The following is a 27,466-nucleotide window of genomic DNA, read 5'->3' as shown; positions in this document are numbered from 1 at the left end:
CAATGACCTAGTGCATGTCTGACCTTTCAATATGTTTGATAGACAGCACGCGCGCATTAGGTATCGCTATGTGTTTGTCTTACGATCATCCTTTATGAAGGCTTTCAGGGCTGACTGTTTATATTTGCTTTTGGCAGTGTGCATAGTTTTTTTGTTCAGAGTAATCAAATAGTGTTTAGGAAAAGATTATTTTTCTTTACCATATTCCACATCGGTGAGACCAGTATGCGTTGTCCGTGCTAAACCTCACACCCTTGCTCTGGAAATTTATTGAACCAGTCGAGCAAATTCATATAATAAGGCTGGTGAATTGCGTAATTGTGTGCAGACAGGCGTACACACTAATCCTCAATCTAAACCTGCACACAATCCATTTATCATTTCGATATTTAAAAAATGTTAGGAGTGGAACGTATTTTCCTGTTGGGGTGTGGACTCGTCTTCAGGCTCAATCCTAAATAACCTTCAAATAAGCATAGAACACAATGTCAAAAAACAAAAGTCGATTTTACTCCCTGATGAGTTCCCTACCATTATGCATGAAGCCATATGAGCAGTTTATTCTAGAACTTCAAAAGCTTTCAAGGCATAACAGGTTTGTAACAGGTTCAGTTTTGTTTTATATATCTTCCAGACAAAATGCTGTTTTACAACCGCCCTATCTTTTTGGACACTTAATTGATTTACAAAAGCTGTACAACGAAGTTGCCCTGCGGGGTGGTCACAAACAAGTGAGTCAGAAAACAATCATCTAGTGTTCTTGTTACAGGTTACTTTTTCCCACCTGTGGTTGGAAGTTTATCTAGCCTTAGGTCTGCCACCAGGTTGTGTCGATGCAGGCCATGGATTGCGCACTATTTATCAGAGGTATCTCGAGTTGTTCGAAAGAAACCAACGAATGACGTCAAGAAGCATTTTCACATCCGATGAACAGGATGATGCTGTTACTCACTTTGACGGTGATGCTCAGGTTCGTTTTTACCATTACTGGTGATAAACTTTCTAAAGGATTTCGATCAGTTCCTAAAATCGTCTAGACAAAACATTTATGGGGCTTCTGTTCGTTCTAATACTGAAGAAATACCCAATCACTTGCGAAAAAGTTGGAATTTGAGTATCGATTTAAAAGATGATTTCGAATACATTTCATTAGAAAAATCATTATTGTCAGGGCTTCCTAATGAAATTGAGCTTGCGTTAAACACAATCCTTCTTATGTCTTCTCAACCAAATGACTTCAGTATTAGTAAAAATCCTAGGCTTCTGGATGTTCTGTTATATACTGTTGGCATTTACGGACCAAGTAAGTTCCGATCCTTAAATTAATTATATAGATCCATATTTTATTCCAGAACATGTCACGACGTACCAATACAGCAGATACCTCAATGTAAGTGCTCTATATTTTATTAATCAATTCTAGTTTTGGAAATCAAATATTGACAAAGAGAATGGACGAGTATTTCTTTCTCCCATCGCCTTCTACTCAAGTAAGTTATCAAGAATACCACTGTACCATACTTTTCTGGCGTATTACTGTTTTTAAGTCTTAGATTGTTTCTAAAATCACTTAGTTTATTATCATCTAAAAGCTGTTGTTTGTCCATACAGAATCCAACTAGTTTTATCATCTTATGCTTTTCTCCAATTCTCGGCATTTAGAATATTCCGTTAGATTGGGATAAAGGTATAATGGTAGTCTTGTTACGAAATCAAATGTTGGTCCCTTAACAGTATAATGCTAAATGGTCATGTATGACATTCCTAATTCAATTCTTCGGTATCATTTACTGTCCTATGTACCTCAAACCCAAACGTAACTAATCCATTTTATCTTAAAAGGAACAAATTTAGTAAACCATGAAAACGTTTTTACATCACCCATTGATATCTGGAAACCAGACCAATATGACTGATTGCATCGTGTATTAGTGTTTTGTTATTTCCCAATGTTATCACTCAGTATTCAAGCCTTTTGATGAAGCTCCAAGATTTCTGATTCCGAAGACCAAGTACGATTACTGGGGTGATTTAGCATACGATTATGGATGTATTTGGAGAATTGTATGCAGATTCGTTCCATCCTTTACATTTTATCCATTCGGAACAATGAAGTGTTGCATGTTATACTAGTATTCGTTTAACGTGTTTGAATTAGCTATGGTAGATTATTTTTATTAGTTTACGATCATTCGTACATACCTTGGTTTATGCACCTTGCTAGCATCTACTTCATTCATATAGGCTAATTGCATGATCTCGTATTTGACAATATTGTAACCTCACTAACAAGTATTCTTTTACACACTCGACTGTAAGCCACACCATTGGGTTCGCCAAATCGAATGATAGTACACAGCTGTCTGAAGTTGGTGAAACCAGATTCAAACCGGCAAATCTACTTTTTAAAGTCAGGTGCTTGCTATTTCATCAACCGCTCCATTGTTCGCGTTAGATTATTTGTCTTACTTTTTAACTTGTTAAAGCCTTCCCTACCTGGCCTTGTCGGCTTAGTCAACTGTTATTTAGGCATTTACAAGCAATATCAAGTCAACGTTGCAGTGTCAAATAACTAAACATAGCAATTGATTACTTCTAGATAATGACTTTTTAGTTGATCCTCTCTTCTGATTTAATTCTAAGCTGAATATAAACTTTGCTATTACTAAGTAACTTTAATGTGATCGCTTTGGTCCTACAGGTTATACTGCCTGCACCATACACCATATGTTGTATAGCATAGCCTGAATGTCATTCAAAACAGTCAGTGATTTCATCAAATGACTCGACGCTTTGATGAAGCTATCATTTTTTGTTTTAACTCTATTACGCTACATAGTGAACTGAAATCAGCTGTTAATCGTGTAGGCTTTCTGGGTAATGCATAAACGTTTTTCAGTGTCGAAAGTGTTATGACCCAAAATCTTCTATATTAGCTGAAAGACATTCAATTTCTCAAATCATAATTTTAGGATGAGTTGGCGCTACCTACATACCGTTCTTTAAGTCTATTCTGAGATGCAGATTTAATTTAATTAAAATAGAAATCAGTTTCTTAGTTTAAATCAATCAATTCACAAACCTGTTATACGAACAGGTTAGGGAACTAAAACACTCGATATTACGGATTTTTGGCTTGTAATAATTGGCAATCATTGTGTTTAATAAAGTTTATAGAAATGAAGAAATCACCCCCCCCCTGTTTGGTTTACCAAGTGGTATCAATAACTTTCACACAACATAACTCATTCAAGTACCTGATGTATGGGTTATCTTATTAATTTATCCGTAATCGGTCCCCACTACTGAGGAGACCAAGTGACTTAAGATAATTGAACAGTATCACTACCCCTTACATAATTATGGTTCAAGTTTGACTAAACGGACTTGTCCTTCAACGCTCAGGTTACCTACCTTGTCTCATGTCTCCTTTGTTTCCTTACTTTTCATGTAGTTATGTAGAATGTAACAACTTAAAGCGTTTAAGGTAACCTATTAGATAAAGATAGTCTGTTAACTCATTTCTTTTCTCTTCACTGGACAACTATATACATATTGCAATCACTAGATTTCTCTTACAACAACACAAAAGTTTCCTTGCTTCACTCGTATTTTGACTTGTTTTGGATTCATAATTTCTCAGGATACCAATATGCGTGTTTGTTGAAAACTATGTGCATCGATACTGTTTCATCCTGCGTATCCTAAATTCTCACTTTCGTTTCATAACTTGTCGAAATAATCATCGTCTCGGTATATGTAAATCTGCATCATCTCAATCGATTTTCCCTCACTCAACTTACTTTGTCCTAATATTAACGTCATTTACATATCTTCAAATAGTAAAGTAAAACTAAACTGTCTGCTTTTCTCAAATTTGCTGTCGATAACTTTTGGTGGCTGGCTCTCATATGGGGCTATTATCCTAAAAAGAATTTTAATTTTAAAAGTACTAACAACATAGACTTGCTTTACAACGAAATATGAGCTACTTCTATCTTATTTCATCAATTATTTATCCCTAAGATCTGTAAATGAACTTCGTACCATCGAATTTTTGAATACTATTGGAAGTCCTACAGGATATATATTCTATGTTTATTGTTAGTGTTTGAAAATAGCTGGGAAATCTGTGCATCAATTGCCCCTGCCTCAATAGACATTCGGATACCTGCGTGCCACACTTTAGTTTAATTGATGATGAATTGTATCCGCCTTTGTTGACTCAACGCCTTAAGTCATTGAAGCATTCGATTCAACCAATCTCTCCTCCCAGTCGTTAATCCAGACATATGTAGAAATCATTCTCTTAAAGTAAAATCAATTTTAGGTAAAAAGAAAAAAAGCCTTCACTAAGTAGAATAATTACGTTTAAGTATTGTACGCGATTCGAAGGACGCTTATATAAACCATTCCTTGAAAAGTCGTTAGCATGGTATCCAGTACTATGTAAGCTGAATACTATTGAAAAATGTACATCACTAAGAAACACTACTCATCATTTCTGCTTGAAAAATATCTTACAATATCCTGCCATATAACCAAAATTTATAAAGCACCAGAAGCCTCACATATGTGGTACGTTTGTTGGACACTACGCTTGACGTAACACAGCATAACCCAATTGATCTATTAATGTACAGCTTCGGTAAATATGAGGCATCAGTAATTGTCTTTGGGTTTTTGTGAGAGTAGATATTTTTCCACTGCAACTTATACATGATCTAAACCTGTGAGATGTTTACGAATTTTTTTCATTTAGTAATCAAATATTAGCATTTCGGAACCACTAATTGTCAGGTTTTCTGTATCCTGACTCATTTCAACAAATAATTATTTCACAGATTGAAATCATGAGCCAATTAAAGCTAGACCAACATGGAAAACCTCGAAGCACTGAATGGCCGTTTCGTCCTAGTATGGGACTCCTCAGCAGTGCGCATCCATGATCCCGCGCCCCGCGAGATTGGAACCCAGGACCTATCAGTCTCGCGCCGTCCAGTGCTTCCAGGTTTTCCATAGTGGTCTAGCTTCAATTGACTCATGATTTCAATCTGTGAAATTTCTAAAATCTCCACAAACCCCTTCTGAAAATAATTATTTACAGAACATATACGAGACATGTATGTATACATGAACAAGTATACAAAGTTGGGTCATTCCGTGTCTCTTGTTGCAGTCCATTAAAATTATTTTACTACTAGTTCCTCACTATCATATGATGAAATAACCGAAATAGTAGAAATGCATAAAGTAGCTTAAAACTTACATTTATGCAAATCAATGACTATCACATTTTCAGTCTTACTAAATTTGTTATTTCGAATTATATGCTAACGAAAATTACTAATAGTCAACCGGTGGGTGATGTTAATTTTATGTGTAAGTACCAGTACTTGTCTTTACCTATTTCTTGATAGTGTCGTTTTAATTCTACATTCTTTACTGCACTCAGCACTTTGTATTTTTTTTACTATTTCAGAAGAGCTTCCTGAGGTTATTTATGATGAATTTTGTTATCCTCCTGCTGTTCAAGAGATGACATATGGTGATGAAGAAGCTTTTCGTGTACAACTAGTCGCTACAGTACTACGTAACTTGGCTGTAGATGATGGATTAAGTGCTGTCATTATCGGACGAAATCCCCAAGCATTGCGTTTCATTTTTTTATGTATATATTCCAAACACTCGTGTCTACATCAACTTGGTTTAGAAATACTATCTTCATTGTATTTTCCAGTTCTTGGTTCACTTATACCTGCCCTCCATCGTTTGCTCACTACTTTGTTAGTTTGTCCTGATCGAATAGATCGCATCCGTGGTAAGTTGATTATCAAATTCATCTGTTATCGAGGAACATGACAAACACTTAAGTATCGATTCAACTAATATTAACACAAAAAGTAATTGAAATAGTCTGTAATGAATTTATTAGTAATGTCGAGATTTTATGAAGTAGCAGCATTCTTCATAGTTTAATAGCATGTTATTAACTATCACGTGGTTTGAAGTACTTCCTACTTCTAATTTCTCGATTAACAGGATAGATCGACAATTATGTTATCATCGCTAAAATAATCAGCTTATGGGTTGTAACTTTAAAATCTACTACCAACTTTGTTTAACTTTCAGACGTCGCAATTACGCTAAGAGTTGTTCCGATTGACTTACCAGGCTTTGGTTTTTATAAGGTCAAAACACATTCAGTCTTAACAACTTTCTCAGTTGCTTGCACAACTATCTTACTATTTCCAACTGTCGACCATCGATCATTGAAGAACAAATTCTCACCAACTATACAAAAATAATTTGTTCTCCAATAATGTAAATTACATTCAGTATTTTTGAATGGATTATTTATTTATTTGAACACATAAATGTTGGTACAAAGGGGCACCAAATGCCTATACGCTATACAATAATAACGAGAATGTCAAGAGATGGAGAAAGTACATATAAGAAAAAAGAGAACAATAACGAACAGAATTTAGTGTATGATAGTGAAATGATCACAATGAGAGAGGTAGTTCAGTTAGCAAAGATACAACCAGAAAGAATTCCAGTTAAGGAAGTTGCGTCCATTTTTTATGGGGTTACAGCGGGATCGCCACTGGCTTCTATTCTGAGCCATATCTAACAACGTCTTAAGCCACTGTGTTGCACCATCTCTAGGACTCCAACCAAGGAGCCGTGAAGGACCGACAGAAGCCAGCCCTTTGTAGCTTTTTTTCATACCACGACACTATGTCATACACTGACCACCTCTCCACTTCTTCCAGCCAGTCCCAACGTTGGCAAATAATGCACGACGAGGCATTCTCTGGGACGACATTCGTAAACATGACCAAACCCCCGACAGTTACAGAGACGACGTGAATCCTTTTTAAAGATAGGAACAACTATCGACTCATTCCATGATGTTGGAACACTCTTACTGCTAAGCCTTTATAAACAACTCAGTTCCTTAACTAGAAAGTTACCATCATCTTTAAAAAGGGCCGGAGGTAAGTCACCTGGGCCTGGTGATTTATAGCGCTGCAAGAGTTGGAGTTTCTTGCGGACTTCCGCCTCGTTATGTGGATCACTCGTCAAAGGACCTGAAGGGCAGGACAGTCTGATCGATGTTGTTGGGGCAGCAGATCGGTTAAACTGCTCCTCGAAAAACTCCCTATCGTCCAAGACGTCGTTAGATGTTAGTGATTTGCAACCCATCATCCCCACAGATTGTTTCACTCACACCAGACTTTTTGTTACCATTGTCTCGGATGAGTTGAAAGAGCAACAAAATGTATTCATGTTATTACCACACAACTTTCCGCGTTTCATTTTTTCATATTATTTTTATCTTGTTTTGTGTGGTGCGTTTATTATTACCTCAATGTAAAAATGTTTTCCTTTTTGGATTAATAAAGTTTACTTGTTTTCTAATTTCGATTACTTTGAACTTACGGTATTTATATTTTATGAAATTTATGTAATCGGTATGATCAAAATTGTGATTTGAAGTCAAACGATAACATAAACGAAGTACACTTTTACAATTTCGCTCTCCTTATCTTTGATTTTGTTCTCCTGATCTGTTTTTACCTGAACGTACCGCTGTCCGGTTGTGTTTGCAATAGTTCTTTTCCGTCTTCATCGAATTATTTGTTTTTAAAGAGTGTTCCAACGTGATTCTAAAAACTATACACTTCTCGTAAAGTTATATTTTACTCACATTTAAGCTTATATATGGTCACTGGACATCTTTTTATCATCGTAATTCATCCATTGTAGGTTTTTTTCTGTCTAGCAATCCGGGACACTTCCAATTTTTCAAAATTATCTCACCGGCATAAGAAACTCAATAAAAGAATTTTGACTTTCTTTTTAGGTTTACAGATTGTGAAAAACTTATGCTCAACGCCGCTTTTCGATGTAACCTACGACAACATTCCACCTGTAGGTACTAAAAAGGTTTCTTTAACCAGGACTGGTCGTAACATAGCATTTCTGACTTCATTGCCACCTGTTACATTCTCTTCTATTGCAAGCACTTTATGTTTGCGAGATTTGCATTTAGTAGTTCTTGCAATAGATACTATTCACAGTTTAACCTGTCTCGGTCCTACTTTATGTGATCGTCTGCTTCAACAAGGATCACCACCCGAAGAAGATCCTCCCACTTCCTTAGAACTTCATATACCCCACCAGAATTCAAGCCTTCTTTCTCTACTTGTCGCTTTACTAAATTTGGAAGCTCAGGCCATGGGGTCGGACAGTCTCATTCGCGTGCGTGTTATGCAAGCATTGGGTACAGAATCTACCAATACTAAGCCTTCTGTTTCAAAACCTTCATTTTCTACCGCTTCCCCCCTTTCAAAAACAATATCTACCACCATCATGCAAACAACTTCAAGTTCTTCATGTATTCCTCCACAAAATCCCACAGTCACCTCATCCACAAATTCGACAGTTCAGCTGCCAGTTTACTGTGCTCAACCAAACCTAACTATATCGGTATGTGTTACCTTGTCATTTATGTTTATATATTGGTCATCCTACTGCAATAAATGTCTCGAAAAAGTAGTATCTATAAAGAAATTTTGTGTTATTATAAAAATAAAAGTAGGTAGATAGTTATTTCAACCTAATATTCAACTATCCTATAAATATGTTGTAGGCTTAAATTTCTTGTGTATTTCCTGCTGTATACCATTGCTCTGAAATGATATACATTCACCATTTTGTGTTAAAAAATGTATCGTTTGCCACTTTTATATTCACTGCAACCGAGACTTTATGTATAACGTATCTTTGTTACGCAGATCTCGTTTACAAAAAAATGAGTGAATCCGTTTTTATTTACATAAATATGAATTTTTAATTAATTATTGTACTTGAATGGTGTTAAGCTTAGAATTTTTGCTATGATTAAATTTAATCATGCTTATTCACTACTAAGAATTTATTCTATCAAGTCAATTCTCTAAATAACATACTGGAAAGATCACCGTTTAAGATATAGATTACTTTTTATTGTATCCGTTGTTCATCATCCTAGATGTCAACTGTATGTAGTAAATGTTTATCTTGAATGATTTTTTTGACAAACCTTATTTACTATCATTCTAGTAGAATATGTTTGTTTGTTTTTTATCGTCAATAGCTGAATCATCCTTCGTGTTGTACAAGTTATCATTTGAGTGTTTGTGACACATTGCAAACTCCTACTGGAAAGACTTCAATTCCTACAGCACCAAGTTATTTTCCTCACAATCTTATTGGCTGTAGTTCTCCTTCCACCACCTTTTTAGCCGCCAATTCATCGGTCAGTGGAGTCCAAAATACAGATTCTTCTCGTGTAAATAAACGTGATTTGCTAGTTAGAAATTGTCTTCCAGTCATTACTACTCCTAGAGTTAACCTTTCTATGCGTGAATTTGGTACTGTTGCATCTTCAACGCAACAAGGTTCAGGGTCTTCATCTACTAGCAAACCAGGTTTATCTGTGATACAGTCGTCACACATAACATCAACTATGAATTCTGCTACTGTAAATACTAGTATCTCATCTACAAATGATCTCATGAGTAAAGTGTGTTTACCTCAAAAGTTATCTAGTACACCGGCACTCAACACACCTACTATTAACTCAGAAATTCAAAAACATGTAAATCCACCATCAAAGCCCCTTGCTACTGAAAATGGTATACCTCAACTTGATAGACGTGAATTCATGTTTGAATGGCTTAAAAGTAATTATGCTGTACATAATCACTCTAGCATTCCGCGTATTCAAATATATAATGAATATCAAAAAGCACATCTACAACGATTCAAAAATATTGTTGCAATTTCGCCTGTTGACTTCCATTCACAAATTAAGTAAGTAATCTGTTCAATTTAGATGAAACATTTTGTTTCACTAATGTATTTATTACTGCATTAGAATATTTATATGTCATTATTCTCACATCATTTGATTCTAGTTAATTTATCTTCTTCCACTGTAGAACTATATTTCCTGGAGTAGGTCAGGTGAAAGTACAAGTACCGGGAGGAAGTGTAGAAATTCACTACAACAACTTAAAACATGTTAATGCTCCTGAACCTGAAAGTCAACAAGGTAAGTGGTATAATCAATTCACATTTTTTTAGGCATAAATGATATTATGGCATCTGTTTTAAGTCCCACCAAAATTGAATCCATGTGTCATGAATCACGTTCTCCAAAAACCAAAGTTAGTTTTATTTTGTTTATCATTTACTTAAGATATATTTTATCTTTTGCATCATAATTGTTTCATATTTGTTAAGAATTAAATACTTATTTATAGATTCCCACTTAAAAACTGATCGTTTTTTGTAATTATTATTGTGATCGCAATTTTGTAAAAGAAAATCTAACGTTCACCAAATGTTTATACATCAGAATTCGTAGAATAAATATCTGAAGTATCTAGTTTACTCCTAACTTCTTGATTATAAAAATAAAACTGGGAGAGTTACTGAGATACGGAATCTGGTATTTCAAATGTTTTTATTAGCTAATTGATTAAAACCAGGTTTTATATGCCCCAAGTAAAGTGAAATCAAGTTTAATAAAATATTCAAATTATTTGAAGAAATTTAGGCTAATACCTCAGATATAACTTTAAAAAACACCCTAAAATATTTAGTGTCCTGAAACGGTGGCCTAATAGTCAAAGCATTATAGGGTCAAGAATCTCAACTCCACCACCTACTTCGATTTAGGCTCTGTGGTAATATCACTAGTCCTTGTAAAATAAATGTAGCTTAGAGCTACATGCACTTGGTTACCAAGTTTCATGTTATTTAATTAGCTAGTTTTTCCATTTATTAACGTGTATCTGTGAAACAGTACGATCGTATTTTGATAGAATCTCATAAATGAAGGTAACGATTTTTTAGTCTAATGTACTAAAAACTTTTCATCTTTATACTTTTGTAGTGCCGTAAAAGACCGGCAACTGGGGCCTTTCTTCATCCTGCATCTCCTAAACTGGCTTCAAAAATTGAGGATCTGCAAAACCAGGTACTTAAAAGTTCACAAATTGATGTTTGTGATTTGAATGGCCATCTTGAATCCTCAAAATTAACTAATGGACAGTTAGTTTGTCCTTTAAATGGTTTATCTCGTGATACTACAGACGTGCTCAACATGACCACAAGGTAAGTTGTCGAGAAATTATTATTTTTTTAAAACACAAACATTCGTACAAGGAGGCACCAAATCGATATACGCCACATAAATCTTCGGATTTGCGTGAGGGCTGGGATACTGCCCGAGTGCCCAAACTGAAGCAGCTGGTTTTATTAGGAGGCCACACCCGGAGCCTGTAACCTAAAGGTCTAATCCACAAGGCGATGGAGCAACGCAGGGAAACTCAGTCCCATGGTAGCCGGTGATCAACAATAGGTTCATACGCCATTTGTTTCCTTGTGATCCTGAAGCCCATGTGCACTATTGGTTTAAAATCAAGGTCTCCCAACTCCCGTAGGTGAATCTTCCATATCCATCAACCCGGTTAAAATGTCAGACATTCGCTTTTCGTCCTCTTGATTTCGTAAAAAACACCCCCACCACGAGAAGGTAGTGAGCAGGACTTCCATGGCAGTGGTTGTATGCACGTGACCATGTGAGGGCATTTGGAGGCTTATCGAGAAATATAGTTTTCAAATTCTTTTGGTTATGCTGGAAATTGTGTGGCGCACGTGTGTCTGGTGCCCCCTTGTACCAATATTTATATGTTCAAATAAATAAATAAAATTCTGAAAATTCTTTATCAATAATATTGAAAATCGTATGCATCTGTGCAACAGTCTCGTTTGTTGCACTTTTTGGAAGCGTAAAGATAAGGTCCTCGTTTTCAGTTCCTACTTTATATGATATCGCAGTATTCTTTGTGTTCTGTACCGTATTTTATGGAAGTTACTTAAGTGGTTGTAAAAAATCTAGTTAGATTCTGACGTCCATAATATGAGGGCACATGACATGACATTTTCGAATGTCCTAGCCAGTCAGTCAGCTACAACGTAGGACCAGGCATATATATGCATCGGTTCAAGTTGCCATACCTCATTAACACAACAAGATGGACACCGAATTCATAAAAGTAGTTAGTTCAGAGGTGGTAATATATAAAAGAAAGATTGCAATAAGGATATAGTACAGGAAGAAAGAATTAGTTCGTAGAAAGATATGAAGCGATTTTAATCTCTTAGTTTAAGGGAAGACAGAGAGTGTATATACCGACGCCATTGTGATCGATTCTGAGGCATGTCACCAAGAGTCTCCAACCATTGGTTACGATAGTCACGCAGACCCCAACCAAGTAGTCTGCATCTACCAACATGGATCAAACCAGAAGTAAGTGACTTCAAGCACTGATGCCACGTTTTGGTTTGGCCGCCCCTAACTTTCTTCCAACCATCTCGAACACCTGTCAGCATTGCACGTCGTGGTAATCGGTGTTCGGGCATACGTAACACGTGGCCCAACCATCTCAGTCGATGAAGTTTCACAACCTCATCAACTGATTTACCATCATTCCCTAATACCCTGCGTCTAACCTTCCTATTACTTACCCGGTGATCCCAGCAGACGCCAGCAATATTTCTAAGGCATCTGTGGTCAAATACTAGTAGCTTACGAGTGTCTTCTACTCTTAATGGCCCTGTTTCGCTGCTGTAAATTAAAACAGAACGGACTGCCGCACAGTATACTCGTCCTTTTGTTGATAGACGGATATCTCACCTTCGCCAAAGGTGACGTAAGTCGGCAAAAGCCAAGCGAGCTTTTCGAATCCGTGCTGAGATGTCGTCAGACACCAACCCATTAGGGCTGATCAGACCTCCAAGATAAGTGAAGTTGTCAACGTGTTCGACTAATTCACTCCCTATCCTTAGTTCAGGTGTTGACGCAGACCAGTCCTGAAGCAACAAGTTGCATTTAGAGGGGGAGAAACTCATCCCAAAAATCCTGGCATTGTTGCTTAGTGCTATCAAAAGGCTCTGCATTTTATCAGAGTACTCATCAAACAGGACTATGTCATCTGCGTATTCTAAGTCGATAAGTGGACCTCCTGGAAGGAGATCAATACCCGAGAACTCAGTCGACGAGAATGTTATTTCCATCTCTGTGCTAATGTAGTATGGCAACTTGAACTGATCTACGTACGTACGAAGTTCTACGTTGTTACTGACTGATCGACTATTTCCATCAGTAGGTCTATGATGAAGTTAAACAACAATGGAGAAAGTGGACAGCCTTGACGGACACTACTTGAAGTTGCAAAAGCAGATGACAGTTCGCCATAAGCTCTGACTCGACTAGTAGTGTTCAAGCAAAGAGCCTTCACAAGGTTTATATACTTCTGATGTACGCATTTCAATGACACACTGCCACAGGATCTCGCGGTATACGGAGTCAAATGCTGCTTTCAAGTCAAGAAAGACCACCATTGTCGGACGCCGATAAGTATGCCTGTGTTCCAGAACCTGACGAATGGTGAATATGTGGTCGATGCAGCCACGACCAGGTCTGAAGCCAGCTTGATTCTCTCGTGTTTGCAGTTCACGAGTCTTAGTTGGGCGTCCGATAATTATCGAGGCTAGTATTTTAGATACTATATTAGTTAAACTAATCCCTCTATGAATAAAAATAATATATTTGTAATATCCCAATGAGTAGAAAATTGATTTTCTGACGTTTCGTGGCTTAGTGTAAGTCACTTCTTCAGATTTATTCTCTGAAGAAGTGACTTACACTAAGCCACGAAACGTCAGAAAATCCAATTTTCTACTCATTGGGATATCACAAATATATTATTTTTATTTATAACAATCAACCCAATGCTCAATTTATTCGAAATTATCAAATCAAACCTTGGTAATGACACCTATAATCCCTCTATGGTTGTCGCAGGCTGATTTTAACCTTCTCTTATATATTGGGACGATAAGTGATTGTGACCAGTCAGATGGGATAACGTCTAACTTCCGGATCTTAGCTAAAATATTAGTCAACCTAATCGCTAAAATTGGACCACCATCCTTAAAGACCTCTGGGACCAATCCATCTGGACCAGCTGCCCTTCCTCGTTTCAGATTAACTATAGCCTTTTGAACTTCGGCTAGAGTTGAGGGACCTACTTCAATGTTCCATTCACACTGTCTGGGAATGAAGGGTAGTTGTAGAGTAGCTGAAGGCCAGTTGAACTATTCTCTGAAATGTTCCGCCCATCGTTCTAAACGTCTGGACTAAGAGCAGATGACGGTGTCGTCTTTTTCCGAAATAGTCTGACTTACACTTGACTTATTAATTCCAGTTTCTTTTATTAGTCTGTAGAGCTGTCTTGTGTTCCCTATAGCCGCCGCCTTTTCCATCTCTTTTGCTTTCGTTGCCCACCACTGCTCACGGTCGTTCCTTAGACTTTTGCTTAACCTAGATCTGATTTGTTTTCGCTCTTCATCGTGTTCAGAGCCTGATGGGATGAGTTTACGAGAATCCATCAGTGCAATAGACCTTGAGGAAATCCATTGGTTCTTTGTAACCCTGTGGTTTAAATCATTGATAGATTTCACTGCTGTTTGTATAGCTTTCCAAGCAACGTCTGGGTCAACCACGTTTCCAAAACTACCTAAGTGTGAACTCAGTTGTTCCCGGAACCTACTTTTGGTTTTCTCGTTACTCAATTCAATTCTAATAGGTCTTTTTAGTGTGGCTTTTTTGCGTCCAGTGAGTCGCAAGCAGATGCGTGCCCGTATTAGGGCATGATCGGAGTCCAAGCAGGTACACCAGAATGAGCGACAATCTTCTACCGACCCTCTCCAACAATGACTGATGGCAATATGGTCTATTTGAGTCCATCGTTAGTTTGGTGTAGGGGATCGCCATGTTAGACGATGCTTCTCCTTATGCTTAAAATTTGTTTGCTAAAAATAAACGATTGTCTAAGCATAGTTGCAGCAGACGATCACCATTATCTGTTCGTTGTGCCGGAATACTAAAATACCCACCTAAATGCCTTTCTGTTTGGTTTAAACTACCTATCTGGGCATTAAAGTCACCTGCTACGAGTACTATGTTTGAACTGTTAGCTTTCTGTAAAATTCATCTTCCACTTCATCTGAGCTGCAGTTGGTGGGAGCGTAGGCAGAAACGACGAGAAGACAATGACGTGTGTCCCTATCCTTCCGAGTTCTTACGGGGCCGCTTAGCTGAACAGCACATAAACGACTGTTAACGGGGATCCACTCTAAATGTTTTAGCCGAAGTTGTTAGATTACTTGTGATTACACTACTTCCAGATATTCTTCCTAATTTAAACACAGAAAGAATATATGCTTCTCTATCTTTATTTATTTATAACACGGTGCAAAATTTTGCACTCTAATGTACTAGATTTCCAATTCTACATATCCATGTATATATATATCCTCTTGACCGGTCCGCTTTGTCCTAGACTTCATAATGGATCACCTCTCAGGAAGCTGAATGCTTCATTAAATACAAATGAAGATGGTTGTGTTCAAAAGAAATGTACAACGCCTGTGCGAGCAACAGCAGTGGTATCCTTACCCGACTCCAAGATTATGATCGTTCCTGTCTTTACTACTTATGGTATGGGCCATAATTTGACACTCAACGGAACTCCAACTAGCGAAGTTCCCATGATGATCAAAATGCAAACCTCTGAGAACCACGAAATTAATAAAGCTAACAACACTATTCCGATTTGTTCTAACATTGACCATACTACAACTATTTCTAAAACTAAAGTCAACGTCATCACGTCTTCCTTAACACCGAACAGCATATCATCTACTTCATCGGATCGTAGCTGCAAACTAGCAAAGCAATTAGATGACTCAATTATTTCAGGAAATTATACAAACAGGGTTTCCACTGATCGTGGTAAATGTGTACAATTATTCTGTATTTGGGATAAATGTATGCAAACATTTTCAGAGTCTGTTGAACTTTGCAGGCACTTTCAAAATATTCATTACAAATCTATTCAAAATTCAGATCAAGTAAGTCCCTGAGTCCCTAAATCATCGTTTACGCGTTGCTATCACTTGTATTAATTTGTGTTGTTTTAATACATCTGACTTCTCATCATTCATTTGAAAGTATTTGTAGCCAGAGTACTGTCGACTTCGTTAATGTGAATTAAAATAGATTCACGTTTTTTGTTAATCAGTCATGAACCTTGTAGAACCTGACACACGTTCATCGATTCAAGTTGCCACAGCACATCAACATAATAAATGGCCAGATTGGTATTAATAATTATAGTATCAGTGTTAGTAGAAACATTTAATAAAAAAAAAGTGATTAAAAGAGGAAGTAATAATCCACGAAATAAAAAAGTCCTAAAATAATTAAGAATCCAAAGGGGAGAAACGTAAATGCATCTGCACCATGGCGAACAATGTCTTTAACCACTAGTTGCAATAATCGCGCGAACCACAACCAGGTAATCTGCACCTACCTACATTGTTCACTTCAACGACTGGTGACTTCGTTGGTTAACATGACGTTTTGATTCGACCTCCTCTAGTTTTATTTCAATCTATATACCAGCCATCTTCGAGTGTCTATGTAGGTGGTGGTTAAACGTGCGTAATACATCTCCTAACCACCTCAGTTGATGAAGGTTCATTACTTTGTCGGTCAACTTGCCATCCCAAACGAGTACCTTGGCTCCAACATCCGCATTACTCACTCGGTAGTCTCAACATACAGGTCCAATGCCTCGAAGGACTCTACCATCAAATACTAGTAACCTACAAATATCCTCTATTTTTATGGGCCGCATATCATAAACAGAGCCAACCGCTGCACAATATACTCGTCCTTTGTTTGTCAGATGGATATCTCGCCTACGCCACGGGTGGCGCAAGTTGACGACATCAGCCGATCTTTCTGAATCTGTCCTGAAATTTCATCAGACACCAACCCATTTGGATTAATGAAACCCAATATAAGTGAAGTGGCCAGTGTAGTCAACTTCTTCACTTCCTATATTTAGTTCAGGCGTTGCCAGACTAGTCCTGAAGCTGCATTTTGAGGAAGAGGAATACATTGTAATCATCGTTGCACTGTTTCTCAAGATGATTGAAAAATTGTATTTTGCCGGCGCCTTCATCAAACCCGGCTATTTCATCTGCGTATTGCAAGTCAACAAATGAATCTCCTGTTAGGTAATCAATCTCTGGAAAGTCGTATTATAAGAGCGTTTTCTCTAAAAGGATATCTGTGACAAAATTACATAAAATTGGGGGAGTTCAACAATCTCGACGAACACTTTTTGTATCTTAGAGGGAATATGCAACTCATTCTATTCGTCAAGTATCGATTTATTCACCATATGTCTGTAGATTTTTGTTTGCAGGAAAACTCGATTTATTACATCTTTATATAATATACACTAGTAATCGAAAATTTTTAGTTTTCGTCCATTATACTATCAACTTAGTTTTTAAAACTAATTGCTTAGAATCAAAAATTTCCCAGTTAGATAGATAAATAGATAGATAGATAGATAGATAGATAGATAGATAGATAGATAGATAGATAGATAGATAGATAGATAGATAGATAGATAGATAGATAGATAGATAGATAGATAGATAGATAGATAGATAGATAGATAGATAGATAGATAGATAGATAGATAGATAGATAGATAGATAGATAGATAGATAGATAGATAGATAGATAGATAGATAGATAGATAGATAGATAGATAGATAGATAGATAGATAGATAGATAGATAGATAGATAGATAGATAGATAGATAGATAGATAGATAGATAGATAGATAGATAGATAGATAGATAGATAGATAGATAGATAGATAGATAGATAGATAGATAGATAGATAGATAGATAGATAGATAGATAGATAGATAGATAGATAGATAGATAGATAGGGAGAGAGAGAGAGAATCACTAATAATTTTATTTTGGTTTTCATTTTGCAGATAAAATGTGTTTGGGGGAACTGTTCTGAAGTGATATCTGGTCCCAGTTTTGATATACTGATGGATCATTTACGTGGTAAACACAACATTCAATTACCTGTCAGTATGGAATCTTCACCGAACGGTTTATCAACTAATGATAATGTTATATCTTCTGCAGTTAATAAAAATCAACCGATTTATGCTCCAGTGAATTCCGAAACACTTTCAGAAAAAAATCCAAGTCATTCTTCATGTCAAATCGAAAAGCCGTTCGTGTATGATGAATTACAATTGTCGAATATTCTATCAGAAGAGTGTCGTAGAGCTCTGACTGGAGGAATTCCTAATCCACCTTTCGCACCTACACCAGTTCATGAAGGGCCTGTAACTAAGCACCTCCGACTTACTGCTGCTCTAGCTTTAAGAAATTTATTACAATATAGTGATGTTGCACGACGGTACGTAGTTTTAACAAACTGCTTTTTATCATTCACTGTAGTAAAAGGGATATGTCGTATTACTACATATTCATGTATCAAGTGTTCGTTAATAATATATATTAGTAATCACTGTAGCATTCCTTTTATGTGAAGCAAAGTTTAGTTGTAGTGTGTCAGATAAAGTGGATTTTTATTTATAAAATTTATAACATCTATGTTAGGTGGTCAGAAGTAGTTGACTAGAAACCGTGGACCTAGATTTTTTACTAGTTGGCACACATCAAGACGTATCTACAATCTTGAGGGAATTAATACTCCTTGTAGGATCGCATCATCCAGCTTAAGTACTCTTAAATTGTTCACTTATTCTCGATTGTGTTTATAAGTATGGTAGTTTGTAACATTATTTATGTAAACTATTTTCAAGTTGGATAAGCTACACAAATATCCTACCCCTTAACGTTGCGTGTTTTACAAATATTGGTTCCTTGATTTATTACGATTAATTCTTTAACCAGTATGATATGTACTGGCTTAAACGGATTTTTCACTTTTTACATTTTTCTATACATTTTAAAGAAGGTAACTACGTAAAGAGTATATATATATATATATATATATATATATATATATATATATATATATATATATATATATATATATATATATATATATATATATATATATATATATATGTATATATATTCCGTTTGACAAAAATTTATCATTTGAATGATCCGTCAAACAAAATTTGTGAATCAAAGGCTATTTCGCAACCTCGTGTATTTTTTTACATTAAATGTTCAACATATCTTAATTTGATCACAGTTTTATTTTCATAAAGTAACAAAAAGAAAACTCAAATATTTCAATATTAACATACACTCATCTCTTAAAGATGTGGGAATGGTAAATCAATTGATAAGACTGTAAAGCATATACCAGCTGCTCCCTAATCATATACGCTAGGTTCGTTAATATTCAATAGGTTGGAAGAAGGCTACTAGCGACTAAATTACGTTTCAGCCCATAAATTTGTACGATTATCGTAATATTTGATTTGGAGACTTTCTCCGCGATGTTATTCGTTCTCTCCGATTTACATTCTATAGTTTACTTGCTTCATGATATTTAACAATTTTATTTCGACCCTCACTTTTAAGTTCCTTAATTTTTCTTTTTTTACTGTGTTGATGTTCAGTAATAGCAAATTGGACTAATTAATATTTGTCTTAAATCCCACATTATCTATGATTGGTTAGGTAAATGTAAAACTTATACGAAACATATTTTTACTGTATACTTTTTAGTAATTGTTTATCTGATATCAATTTTTGATGTAAATTACTATTAAATAAAGTAATCATTTTTTCGTAGTTAATATTACTAACTATTTGGTTCATTTGTCTGATTAGATTGATTCAATGTTTATATTTTTCTGTATCTTAATTTTAGTTATGTAAGTTCTTGTGAGAATCTTTTATGTGATTTAGCCTTTGCTAATCTTGAATCTTCTCCGACAATTTTTGAGTGCCTCACACTATTATCCAGTTCGTTTGATGAAAATACACCAACAACATCAACATCGACAACTCAGTATTGTATAGATGAGAAGCATATTTTCTGAGTATCACTAGAAACACAAAATTAATCCTGCATTTAATCAATAACAGTAACAACTACCTATACACAAAAAATAGTACAAACTCAACCTTTTTTAGTAAATCATAATTGTTTCATTTATACACTGCTCAAGTTTTATTCTGTTTATTTAAAATTGACTACCGGTTTAACTGAATTCATGCAATTATATTTTCAAATTTTATCAATAAGTAACTATTCCGTTATACAAAAGTGTGTGCCTGATTGTACACTGTGCATAATCTTTTAATTTTGAGCTAATGTTGTATTTGGTGACAAGTGCCAAAGGTTCCTTATGTGAATATTTCTTTCTCTCTTTTCTTCATAATTGTATTTTCGATGAACAGCTGATACTCTCCCTTCCTCCCTCTCTCAATATGTCGCTTTATATCCACATTTTTTTGGCAGTTTTAGACTGTTTCTCATTGATTAACAAATGATGTGCTCATGTATATCTATATAAATAACTTACCGAATACTTTCTTTTTTATTCTGTTCTTATCAGTTATTACTATTAGGCGATATATTTATTATCTGCTGCACTGTGATGGGCTTGTGTTTCTATAATGATAATACAATCATTATTATTACTATTATTATCAATAATGTTATTTTGTCACACCACCCATATTATATATATGTACAGGCTAGTTTTTACTTCGTTCTCTTTTTTGTTTGGAGTGCATGAATTTTGCATTTTTTTTGAGGAAATAAACTCTTATTCTTACTGATTGTCTTCCTTTGTTCGCTTCATCACTGGAGTTATATTCTACCTTTATTTCGATCAGCTTCAAGACTTTCAGTGGTATAGTCGTTTTCGCGTATAATTTTTAAGTGATAAGACAAACTTGTAGTAGCAGTCAGTGTTTTTAACCCGTGAGACGACAAATATCTTATTATGATGTTTGTATTTTCCAATGATTGATAAACAAAATGAGTAAAAAATAACTCAAATCATCGAGTTTTAACTCTGTTTGATGTTTGAAAACACGAATAATTGTATTCGTTAATATCCCATGTTAAAGTTATATGATAGTAATAACTGACAATAATAGTAGATTTATTTAGTAATATAAGTTTTGGTACAGTAAATAATCCTCAGCAAAAGTTGTACGATGCTACGATAATAAATATCCCTTTAGCATACATTCAAATTGTAATTATTTAAAACGAATTTTAAAAATGTTTTTATTTGTCAATATCTTACATCTACCAGTTCAGCTGCTACAATTATTTCTTTCCATCCATTTTTTATAAGATATTCGAATCTTAATATTTCAAAGGATAGATAAAAAGAAAAACGTACCAAGGGCTGGAGTGTTTCGGTCTTCTGCCAGTATACTGCCTTGCAATAATTTGTACGCCTTTCATAATGAGTAAATATGGTTAATGTTTACGATTATTCAGTTAAAAAAATCTTTAAAAAAGTAGTTTGATTGCATTATTTACATAATTGGAAATTAATTGGGCCAAACATCCGATAATGCAGACTATTCATGCATTAAAAATTTAAGATTTTTCTGTGAATGATCACATTTGAATCCAAATCAATATATAAGGATAACCATCCTTTCTTGTAAATTGAATTAGCGCAAATCTATATCTTTTTGCTCATTCAGTCGGCGTGCTGCATGCAAGAGTGTAATTTTCGCTGGGGTTATACATATTTAGATTGATATCATGAATGGATCAATGTTAGACCCAGAACCTTCAAGCCCCACATGTGGGACCATAGATACGCACTTTTGAGGATCCCATACTAGTACAAAATAGCCCTCCAGGTTTTCAATGGTGGTGTAACATAGATCCATTCATGGTATCAATCTAAACTCAATCTTCACGACCCTATACTGACTATAAATATTTACTTAAACCTCATGAGTATGGGTTTTGTTCCATTTTTATCTTTCCCACTCTCGAAATAACATTTCGATACACTTATCCTAACCTCAAACATGTGAGAATGTCGAAATATTCAAACCAAATTTGCTTCTAACAACTCATTATCGTTAATGTAGTTCATGATACTGTTCAGTACAAACAAGCGTTTTTATATCTTCATCTAATTTGTTTCCTCTTTTGTTTAATTTCTGTATTCATTAATTTTTGACGAGCGACGTGTGAATATATCACTGATTTTTTCTTCTGTCCGTAGCTGCTATCTTGACGTGGTGGTCGGGCTTGCCTATCGTGATGACCCAACGAAGCTATATTAGCTGGAATATATATTCCTGTAGGTTCTACCATGCCAGTCAGGTCGATTGCAGAACGGTAAGGCTAAAAGCAGCAACTCACAGTTTGAGGGCGAAGTCGTACTGCTGACTGTAGAGTAGTGTGACAGTAGTAAGGTGTTTCCCTCGGGTAACCAGCATCTGCAGCGACTCTGCCTTCTCACAAGGAAGGAGGAGGTTAGAAAAGGTCGACCCTAAAAATGTCACACCTCACCTTACCTCACGGATCTCCGTCTCCGGCGGTAAGGCCATTTATAGAGTGGAGGTAACACGTTAAAAACTTCCTACAAAACGGCCGTGCGCGACCGGCCTCAAGCAGTTGTCCCTTGGGCCCTGCGGTTACGCTCCTAGGTCGTTAGGACCAACGCTAATCTGAATTCCTTCTCAGGTTCTCCAAGAAATACCCTTCCACGGTGTGGGCAGCCGGGAAGTGACATCAGCCCTCATACCCGTAACAGCAAATGAGACCAAGGTTTTCACACTCAAATCCTTCATACACCTCCTAATAACTCTCTTATCTCCACGACTAACCCTTCTCGCGTTCCTTTATCACCTTGCGCCGCTAATGCAAACGATTAAAGTACGCGGAACATTATTCCTGGTCTCCTAAAACCACTCTCTAAACTACACGTAGGAGCTTTTAACCTCCGAACAATATGCCACATACGACAACAGACTTCCTTAGCTAGGACTTTAGGGTCTCGCGCCATCGATGTGTGCTGCGTCTCCGAAACGCGCATACAGGACTCGACTAGTGTCATTTATTTGACCTCACCATGTCAGGATAAAGACGCATCTCGTTTCACGCTTCGTGTATCTGGAAGCCCTGATGCTGCTTCCCATGGGCTCGCTGGTGTATGTATAGCATTGAGTCCTAGGGTAGAACCAGCTCTCTTGGACTGGAGAAATTCGAACACTTCACTTCTGTCTGAAGTTTGTGCTGATGATGTTCAGAAGAACGGTGAAAGCTCCACGGCCAAACCATCCAGCTCAGAAAGCAAAACTCCATCAAAATCACCCACCTGAGCTACAAATCTTCTCCACCAGCTCTGATGTAGTAATAGTGGCTGGTGACTTTAATGCTCAAGTAGGTAAACTAAGCGGAAGGGAAGGACACCTGAGTGGATCTTGTAGCGTCGTAGCTCAAAGAACAGATAATGGTGACCGTCTGTTGCAGCTATGCTCAGATAACCGCCTGTTCCTTGCAAATACTAACTTTAAGCATAAAGAAAAACACCTTTTGACATGGCGACCCCCGAATTCGTCCCAACTTTGGACTCAAATAGATCACATCGCTATCAACCACCGATGGAGGGGCCCGATAGTAGGCTATCACTCATTCTGGAGCACATGCTTAGATTCAAATTATGCTCTAGTGCGAGCGCGTATCTGTCTGCGTCTTACTGGACGTAGGAAAGACGCTGCAAGGAAACCTCTTAGGGTCCTACTTAATGATAGCCAGGCTAAAAATACATTTCACGAACAACAAGAAAAACAGTTGGACAGCCATGTAAATGTTGCCCATCCTGAGGCAGCGTGGAACGATATTCGAAAAGCTGTGGAAACAGCAGTGATATCCGCTAATAAGGTAAACCATAATGTTAGTGGGAAACACTGGATCTCAGTAGCATCTGCCGCACTGATAGATGCCCGAAAATCCATCTCATCTGGCTCTGAACATGACGAAGAGCGGAGTCAGCTTAAGTGCAGGATGATAATAAACCCACGCAACGATCGTGAACAGTGGTGGGTAGCGAAGGCAGGAGAGATGGAAAAGGCAGCTGCAATAGGTGACATCAGACAACTGTTCAGACTTGTCATGGAAACCGGTATTATGGATCTAACTGTTAGCGAAACTATCTCGGAAAAAGATGGATATGTTATTCATTCTCAATCCAGGAGACTGGATTGATCGGCAGAACACTTTAGGGATCAGTTCAACTGGCCTTCAGCCACACTTCGGTTTCCCACGATCTCCAGTCAACCTGAATGGCGAATTAGTGTAGGTCCTCCGTCTCTTTACGAAGTTGAAAAAGACATAGGAAATCTGAAGCGAAGGAGAGCAGCAGGGCCTGACAGATTCACCCCTGAGATTTTTAAGGATGGTGGTCCAGTATTAGCAGTGAGATTAACTGAGGTCTTAGGTAGAATTTGGGAACTGGACGTAATCCCATCTGACTGGTCTCAATAACTGATTGTGCCAGTCTATAAGGAAGGACAAAAGTCCTCTTGTGACAATCACAGAGGAATCAGTTTGACTGATATAGTGTCTAAAATATTAGCTTCAATAATACTTCGACGCCTAAATAAAGCTCGTGAAGAACAGACTAGAGAAAATCAGGCTGGTTTACGACCTGGACGTGGCTGCATAGACCAGGTATTCACACTAGGTCAGGTTCTAGAACACAAACACACATTCAGAAGTCCTACAACAGTGGTATTTCTCAACCTTGAGGCGGCATTTGACTCTTGATCGTGAGGTTCTATGGCAGTGTTTGTCACTGAAAGGAGTACCAAAGAATACATTAACATTATAGAGGCTTTCTACTCGAACACAACTGGTAGAGTGAGAGCTTATGGCGAACTGTCATCAGAATTGATTACCTTAAGTGGTGTTCGTCAGGGCTGCCCACTCTCTCCATTCTTGTTCAACTTTGTCGTCGACGTACTTTTAGAGATAACACTTTCCTCGTCTAGATTTCCAGGAGTTGAACTTCTACCGGGAGGTTCACTTGTTGACTTAGAATATGCCGATGACAGTTCTATTTGATAAAGACGCTGACAAAATACAGTCTTCTGACTACTCTAAGCAACAATGCAAGCATGTTCGGCATGCAATTCTCTCCCTCGAAATGCAAAATGTTGCTTCAGAATTGGGTTGCATCGACACCTGAACTAATGATAGGGAGTGGAGTAGTTGAGCGTGTCGACCTTTCACTTATCTGAGAAGTCTTATCAGCCCTTGTGGACTGGTGTGTGGTGGAATCTCAGCACGGATACAGAAGACTCGACTAGCTTTTGCCAACTTGCGTCATTTATGGCGTAGGTGAGATATCCGTCTACCAACCAAAGGACGTGTTTACTGCGCAGCAGTTCGTTCCGTCCTACTTTATGGCAGTGAAACATGGCCGGTAAGAGTAGAGGATATTCGTAGGTTACTAGTATTTGATCATAGGTGTCTTCGAAACATTGCTCGTATATCCTGGGACCATCGAGTAATTAATGCAGTTGTTAGGAAACGGGTTGTAGGTAAGGATGGCAAATCAATTGATGACGTAGTGAAACTTCATCAGTTGAGATGGCTGGGACATGTGTTACGTATGCCCAACCACGGACCGCCCTGACGTGCGATGTTTTTATGGTGTAACGAATATTCGGATTACTGTGATTATCATCTACTTCTAGTATGTTACACAATTCTAAAACTAATTTACCTCAACGATTATTTCTACGTTTATGTATAATGCTTTGATCCAGACATATAAGTGTTAGAGTTATTACTGACATTTCAAACTGGTATATGAATAGTTAGAACTGGAATTTTATACCATTGTGATCATAGCAATCAATGAAGATGGATACTGTTCAAGAATTTTGAAAGAAATCACGAATAATTCTCCTATATTCATTATTCTATGATTTTCTAGATTATGTTTATCTATCATGAAAAATATTTTCTATCTACTCTAATCTCTACAAACTACTTCAATAAACCAAATTATTGACGAAAATTAATTTTTCATCCAACTTGATTGATTATCATATTGAAAAAAAGACAAATTTCTGTTCGTGATCAGTATAGGGTTGTGGAGATTGTTGAGTTTAGACTGATATCATGAATGAATCGATATTAGGCCACCATTGAAAACCTGAAAGCACTGGACGGCCTTTTCATCTTAGTATGGGACTCCTCAACAGTGCGTATCTGCGGTCCCACACCCGGGACTTGAACTCAGAACGTTTGGTTTCTCGCGCGAAAGTTAACCTCTAGACCACTGAGCCGACATCCAACGGTGTTAATGTTTAACTTCAACCAATCTACGATACTGTGCAACCGTCCATGATTTATCTTAGTATCTATCTACAACATTGTACTTTTTGGGATGAATCGTTTGATGTTTCACTGTGAGCGTAAATAAATCATAATGTTACTACAATTATCTTTGATAATTATATTGTGCCGAATTCACTCAATATACATTATGTATATCTGTTATTAAAATAAAAGCCGACTTTTAATTCAGTGTACAAGTTAAACGGAGTGTTTAAGAGATGATCATAAAATAACCTAGGGATCTAAATACCTTCATCTTTCTTTTATTTGCCTTTAATAATTTTTATAAAATTTAATCACGCATTATGTACTCAACTCTTCCGGCTGATTGTTTTTTAATCAATAGCTTACAAGTTCTTGACCTAAGTTATAATCGCCATTTACCACATTTCAGAAGTCAAGTTAATCAACAGTGATATGAAAGATCCATTGATTTTTTCTACTGAAATAGATGTTTGGAAATCAGTGTTCTCAATAAATTAGATGCCCAATTTTTCGAATCAGTACTTATCAACATGGTTCTAAACACAATGATGCATATAGCTTCTAAATCACAAGAGTTTGAATGGTGTATAAAACGATTCTATTTGCTTTTTACTATGCAAAACCATTATCTACCATTGTTTTTGCATTACGATTTAGAAGTTGATGCATTGTTTTAAACAAATAACACTATAAGTTATGAGGACTTGCATTGACTGGTTACTGATTTCCTAGAAATGGATTTCAATTGTTTTCAATAAGATGAGATGTCCATCCTCAGTTCTATCGCTATCTAAATATTTAAAAAATTTCAATCTATTAATATAGTGTAGTCCCTCGGTATGTACTCCAAATATTAAAGCGTTTGTTAGCATAAAGTAAATTTTTAAGTGTTATTGACTTAAAACTTACTTTTATCCTATCTTGTAATTGATTTTATTTTAAATATTGAATCAAGATCCTAGTCATTTCGCCCTTGATCCAATCACAGAAATACATATTGGCAAATAAGATTTTAACCAACTATTCAACTAATAAGTTTTGGAATGGAACTCCCAAATTTTCATCCATACCAAGAAAAGGAACAAAAAGTAGCATTAGTTCAAACTAAACTTTTTCTCTCCTTTAAGTTTAGGAC

The 27,466-nt window shown here is 36.5% G+C and overlaps 1 protein-coding gene across 3 annotated transcripts; it reads left to right on the top strand.

Moving 5' to 3' along the window:
• The first annotated feature begins 9 nt into the window (after window positions 1-9).
• ARID2_1 (AT-rich interactive domain-containing protein 2) lies at window positions 10-21,717 on the top strand. 3 transcript variants are annotated; one of them, XM_051211667.1, is made up of 16 exons: window positions 10-60; window positions 101-595; window positions 635-731; window positions 770-970; window positions 1,009-1,303; window positions 1,353-1,390; window positions 1,424-1,490; window positions 5,483-5,821; window positions 7,874-8,499; window positions 9,149-9,867; window positions 9,996-10,108; window positions 10,141-10,223; window positions 10,955-11,175; window positions 15,471-16,041; window positions 17,999-18,438; window positions 19,876-21,717. In XM_051211667.1, exons 2-16 carry the CDS (start codon window positions 486-488, stop codon window positions 20,045-20,047), a joined length of 4,092 nt encoding a protein of 1,363 aa, XP_051071752.1. In that variant the 5' UTR covers window positions 10-60; window positions 101-485; the 3' UTR covers window positions 20,048-21,717. The 3 variants fall into 3 exon arrangements, with proteins under 3 accessions (XP_051071752.1, XP_051071751.1, XP_051071753.1); XM_051211666.1 differs by lacking the exon at window positions 10-60 and having other exon boundaries at window positions 1,335-1,390; XM_051211668.1 differs by lacking the exons at window positions 10-60; window positions 101-595; window positions 635-731; ... (3 more) ...; window positions 1,424-1,490; window positions 19,876-21,717 and having other exon boundaries at window positions 5,232-5,821; window positions 15,410-16,041; window positions 17,999-19,017.
• The last annotated feature ends 5,749 nt before the right edge of the window (window positions 21,718-27,466 follow it).

This window comes from Schistosoma haematobium, chromosome ZW (assembly GCF_000699445.3).
Source record: "Schistosoma haematobium chromosome ZW, whole genome shotgun sequence".
Classification (NCBI taxonomy): domain Eukaryota; kingdom Metazoa; phylum Platyhelminthes; class Trematoda; order Strigeidida; family Schistosomatidae; genus Schistosoma; species Schistosoma haematobium.
This window is presented reverse-complemented; position numbering and strand designations above follow the sequence as displayed.

Excerpts from the sequence above, each read along its gene's own strand:
- ARID2_1 (XM_051211666.1), top strand. The coding sequence starts at position 486 with ATGTCAAAAAACAAAAGTCGATTTTACTCCCTGATGAGTTCCCTACCA. Across the intron at positions 5,822-7,873 it reads TCGAATAGATCGCATCCGTG|GTTTACAGATTGTGAAAAAC; the intron begins GTAAGTTGATTA and ends CTTTCTTTTTAG. Across the intron at positions 11,176-15,470 it reads GTGCTCAACATGACCACAAG|ACTTCATAATGGATCACCTC; the intron begins GTAAGTTGTCGA and ends GCTTTGTCCTAG.